Raw genomic sequence first — 5,498 nt, 5'->3', positions numbered from 1 at the left:
TATTTAGGGGGGAAAGGAACAGAACACCTATACCACTGCATTTCAACAACAATCATGTTGTACACAATGTTGAACTTGATTTAACACTCAAATATTTAATGAATGGCAGAATAAAGAAAACAGCGCAGGATAAAATGCATATAGCAATCAATGAATGACTGAGATGAGAATGAAATCGTCTTTTTGATGTACAGCGAAAATATGAGGTACATGACCTCCAGTTCTGTAGCTGGAGGTCATATAATTTGTTATTGAATGTGTATTCATATGCAATCACATACCCTGTGTGTCGGGTTTCTTTTGCAAAATACTTGACTGGTAACTGGGAGTGCCGCATTAATATCAAGAACTGATTTATTTAGCGAAACAGCTTGAAAAAAAAAAAACTCATAGGAAAGGTGGGACTGAAATCATTCCACAGCCTCTCTACAGTATGTTGGCCTCACAGGAGTCAGGCTGCAGGATCTGAAGTCTAACAACCAGTTTCATAGATTTTCTAAACCAGGGGTAGAAAAAGGCATAGATCACAGGGTTTAGACAGGAGTTAAAATAAAACAGCCAGATGTCAAAGGCCAAAGATGAGGCACTGATCAAAGTGTCCTGGCCTGTAAGAGAGGGATAAAAATATGGAAACAGACATATTACAAACACAACTATGACAACAAAAAGGGTCCTGGCTGCTTTCAGCTCAGATTTCTTCACAGTTCCAGTCCCTGAAGGCTGCAGAGTGGCAGACACAATCTGGGATCTCATGGCACGAGCCTGAGACACAGCCACCACAAACACTCTCATATACAGAACTATGATCACAGTAATGGGACCAAGAAAACTCATAAAAAGGTCGACAGCTCCTGCGAGGTTATTAAGGACAATGACACACTCTCCGTAGCAGGACTTAGACCTGCCCGGATGTCTCAGGCTATCACTTAGAATCAGACAGCTGTAGACAGCAGAGCAGATCCAACACAGACAAACACAGATCTTAACTCTCCTCTGAGTGACTTTGGTGGGGTAACACAGAGGGTCACAAATAGCCACATAGCGGTCGACTGATATGAGAACCATGTTACCGATCGAGGCAATGGTAATGATGAAGTCGACAACGTAATATAGAGCACACAAGAGGTCACCCAGGAACCAGCAGGCGCCTGTGAAGAGAATGTGACCTGGCATCAGCAGGAGGCCCACAAGGAGGTCTGAGACAGCCAGGGAGAGGAGGAGGAGGTTGGTGGTGGTGTGGAGCTGTCTGAAGAGAAACAGAAGCATTAGTGTTTATCGCCAGATGAAGCACAGTGTCTGCCAATTCATAAGGAACCATATCAAAGAAATCTTTTGCCACCTGAAATGGGAGATGGAGATGATGACCAGCAGGTTGAGAGCCACAGTGAGCAGAGCGATTAAGGACATCAGGATGTAGAGGATCAAGGTCTCAGAGTCAGGAGGCTTTGGCTTTCTGCAGGAGGTGTTGAGGAGTTGTGGAAAGCAGAGTTCAGCTCCTTCCAGGGTCTCCATCATCAGAGAGAGAGGAGGAGAGGAGAAGCTGCTGAGGTCTAGCAGGTCTCTGAACAAAAACTATCATACAGCTGATTTATCTCTTTTTCCTGTTCATCCCTCCCTTCTTCGGTGCTATCCCTCCCTCTCTGTCTTTCTCTCTGACTCATGTCCCTCCTCCTTCCCTTCCTCCTTGAACCATATTCTGCATTTCCATCTTCATCACAATTCCTGCCTCCCTTTGTCACTCTTCTTCATCATGTCTGCCCACTCCCCCACCAACCCCCTTTCATCTCCTTTCCCATCTCCTCCTCCATCCTCCTTCCCTGCTGCCCACATAGAGCTCAAAGGCCCAATGTGTTCACCTTACAAACACAAAACTGTTTTCAGTTCAGTCCGGTGCTGGATCGCCCCTCAGCTGACAGTCCTCAAAACAGAACACTTGCTACTACAATCAAGACAGATGCAGTGTTTTCTCTTTACTCTGTCTTTCAAATATGTCCAGAGTCCGATCCAATGAAGCAAACCAAGTCTCTGAGCTCTTGTTTCTCTGTTGATGGCCCCGTCTTGTGTAGTCACTCAGCCAAACCATGTTCTATCAAGCAGCTAATTGATCTTCTCCATCGTCCTCCACAGTCAGTCATGTGAATGTGTGAGTGACTACGTTTACATCCACACCATACTCCGGTTCGGGTCAATATTCCGGTTAAGGTAACTGTGCTGCGGCAACTGGAATATTCCAGGGGCCGCAGTCCTAGGGAGGCGAACTGACAGCAGGAGGTGTGACCGACCTGTCAAATTTGACAGACAGGTCACGCCTCCGTAACACCAGCTGATAAGGCACGTCACCATCTAACATTCTGGTGACGCTTCTGATGAAGGCGGAAGATTCACGCCAAAACTGTCAAGAAGGTAAAACATTTGTTTTCTAAAATTGTCCGTAAAAAGAAAAACGTTACGGTAATACTTAGGTAAGTATACTTTTCAGATTACTTTGAATGTACTATCAGGAATATACTTAATAAAAGTATACTTAGTTTATGCTGACGAGTACACAGACAAGGTCAAAGTATATCAAGTATAACATACTTGATATACTTTAAGTTTAAGTATATTATCCAATAGTAGTTAAAACTTAGTACAAGTGTATAAAAATGTTATACCTGCTTGCAAAATGGAGTGTTATTTTACTGTATTAGCTGGCTTGTTGTATAGCTATTTTACACATTGGCTGCTTTGAGGTAGTTGCCATAACACATACACTGTGAGTGAACCTGTAGTGTACTGCTTATACTTGACTACATTTACACTTAAATACTACTAGATTTATGTATATACTGTTTATAGGTTCAAGGTTGCCAGTTGCCACACACAAGGTTTGGAAGTACACAATGCTCAAATCACAATTCAACTCATACTTAAAGTACCATCCATTTTTCTTTATAAAACACATTTAAAAACAACAACACTGTGCCAAAGTGCTTTACATAAAAAAAAAAAAAAAGAAAAAAGAAAAAAAAAGAAAATACACAGGGCACATGAATCATATTTGGGACCATATTTGGCCAGATTGCACAAACATTACCAGTCTTTTTAACAACATTAATGAAATTACTCTCTACCCCAGAAATGAGCATCAGTGTCGATATAGGACTGGCTGGTACATTGTAAGACTTGCATGGCAGGAATGTGTGTTTTCCCGCATTTATACATGCTTTGGCAGTTATTTTTGAAAAGTTGATCAGTTTCGATAATGGTCCAAGGTCTCAGTGGGGTGAAAGAGTGTTTTCCTGTCAGGTCATTCATATTTATCTAGTTGGTTCTCTGTTGGACCTCTTGACCCAGGCTTGAAGGGGCCCTACACCCATAATGAAGGCTGTATATTTATTTTTCTTTTTGAATGTTATGATAGTAACATAATATAGATGTAGCATTATAATACAAATAGAAATATAATATGACTGATTTGGTATATACACTACTCACAAAAAGTTAGGGATATTTGGCTTTTGGGTGAAATTTATGGAAAATGTAAAATGTTCACGCTACAGTGATATTATATCATGAAAGTAGGGCATTTAAGTAGAAGCATACACTAGTGATTTCCTCATCTCAAACAATTTCTTGAAACAAAAGCCAACAACAGTGGTGGATATACCACAACAAAAAATGTCAGTGTCAATAACTTGTCATGTGCCCTTGAGCATCAATTACAGCTTGACAACGACGTCTCATGCTGTTCACAAGTCGACTTATTGTCTGCTGAGGCATGGCATCCCACTCTTCTTGAAGGGCGGCCCTCAGGACATTGAGGTTCTGGGGTACAGAGCTCCGAGCCTCTACACGGCGACTCAGCTGATCCCATAGGTTTTCTATGGGATTCAGGTCTGAGAAAGTGCAGGCCACTCCATTTGAGGTACCCCAGTCTCCAGCAGCCATTCCCTAATGATACGACCTCGATGAGCTGGACCATCAAACACCTGATGTGAATTTTGCCGTTAAACTCCTTGTTAGAGAACAGCAACTTGTGCAAAAAGTACTGAAACACTGAACAGTTGGACATGTGCATTCAAAAGTTTACAGAAGGTCACATTAAGTTCACCTGTAAAGGTTATAATGCATTAATAATGAAATTTCACCCGAAAGCCAAATATCCCTAACTTTTTGTGAGTAGTGTATATGTATATGTACAGTACAGGCCAAAAGTTTGAACACATCTTCTCATTCAATGCATTTTCTTTATTTTCATGACTATTTACATTGTAGATTCTCACTGAAGGAATCAAAACTATGAATTAACACATGTGGAGTTATGTACTTAACAAAAAAAGGTGAAATAACTGAAAATATGTTTTATATTCTAGTTTCTTCAAAATAGCCACCCTTTGCTCTGATTACTGCTTTGCACACTCTTGGCATTCTCTCCATGAGCTTCAAGAGGTAGTCACCTGAAATGGTTTTCACTTCACAGGTGTGCCTTATCAGGGTTAATTAGTGGAATTTCTTGCTTTATCAATGGGGTTGGGACCATCAGTTGTGTTGTGCAGAAGTCAGGTTACTACACAGCCGACAGCCCTATTGAACAACTGTTAAAATTCATATTATGGCAAGAACCAATCAGCTAACTAAAGAAAAACGAGTGGCCATCATTACTTTAAGAAATGAAGGTCAGTCAGTCCTGAAAATTGCAAAAACTTTAAATGTGTCCCCAAGTGGAGTCGCAAAAACCATCAAGCGCTACAACGAAACTGGCACACATGAGGACTGACCCAGGAAAGGAAGACCAAGAGTCACCTTTGCGTCTGAGGACAAGTTCATCCGAGTCACCAGCCTCAGAAATCGCAAGTTAACAGCAGCTCAGATCAGAGACCAGATAAATGCCACACAGAGTTCTAGCAGCAGACCCATCTCTAGAACAACTGTTAAGAGGAGACTGCGCCAATCAGGCCTTCATGGTCAAATAGCTGCTAGGAAACCACTGCTAAGGAGAGGCAACAAGCAGAAGAGATTTGTCTGGGCCAAGAAACACAAGGAATGGACATTAGACCAGTGGAAATCTGTGCTTTTGGTCTGATGAGTCCAAATTTGAGATCTTTGGTTCCAACCGCCGTGTCTTTGTGAGACGCAGAAAAGGTGAACGGATGGATTCCACATGCCTGGTTCCCACTGTGAAGCATGGAGGAGGAGGTGTGATGGTGTGGGGGTGTTTTGCTGGTGACACTGTTGGGAATTTATTCAAAATTGAAGGCACACTGAACCAGCATGGGTACCACAGCATCCTGCAGCGACATGCCATCCCATCCGGTTTGCGTTTAGTTGGACGATCATTTATTTTTCAACAGGACAATGAGCCCAAACACACCTCCAGGCTGTGTAAGGGCTATTTGACCAAGGAGGAGAGTGATGGAGTGCTGCGGCAGATGACCTCGCCTCCACAGTCACCGGACCTGAACCCAATCGAGATGGTTTGGGGTGAGCTGGACCGCAGAGTGAAGGCAAAAGGGCCA

General features: G+C 42.5%; 1 protein-coding gene across 1 annotated transcript; it reads right to left on the bottom strand.

Annotated features, from left to right (window-relative positions):
• Positions 1-426: 426 nt before the first annotated feature.
• LOC115379970 (trace amine-associated receptor 13c-like) lies at positions 427-1,512 on the bottom strand. Its single transcript, XM_030080966.1, has 2 exons — positions 1,340-1,512; positions 427-1,246 (listed from the first exon to the last, which is right to left on the bottom strand). The coding sequence occupies exons 1-2, from the start codon at positions 1,510-1,512 to the stop codon at positions 427-429; spliced, it is 993 nt and encodes a 330-aa protein (XP_029936826.1).
• Between the last annotated feature and the right edge of the window lie 3,986 nt (positions 1,513-5,498).

Source organism: Myripristis murdjan, chromosome 21, assembly GCF_902150065.1.
Source record: "Myripristis murdjan chromosome 21, fMyrMur1.1, whole genome shotgun sequence".
NCBI lineage: Eukaryota > Metazoa > Chordata > Actinopteri > Holocentriformes > Holocentridae > Myripristis > Myripristis murdjan.
This window is presented reverse-complemented; position numbering and strand designations above follow the sequence as displayed.

What these genes read in the sequence shown, in the direction of transcription:
- LOC115379970 (XM_030080966.1), bottom strand. Translation starts at nt 1,512, where the DNA reads ATGGAGACCCTGGAAGGAGCTGAACTCTGCTTTCCACAACTCCTCAAC. An exon ending in ATCTCCATCTCCCATTTCAG is followed by an intron (nt 1,247 to 1,339) that starts GTGGCAAAAGAT and finishes GTTTCTCTTCAG; the next exon opens with ACAGCTCCACACCACCACCA.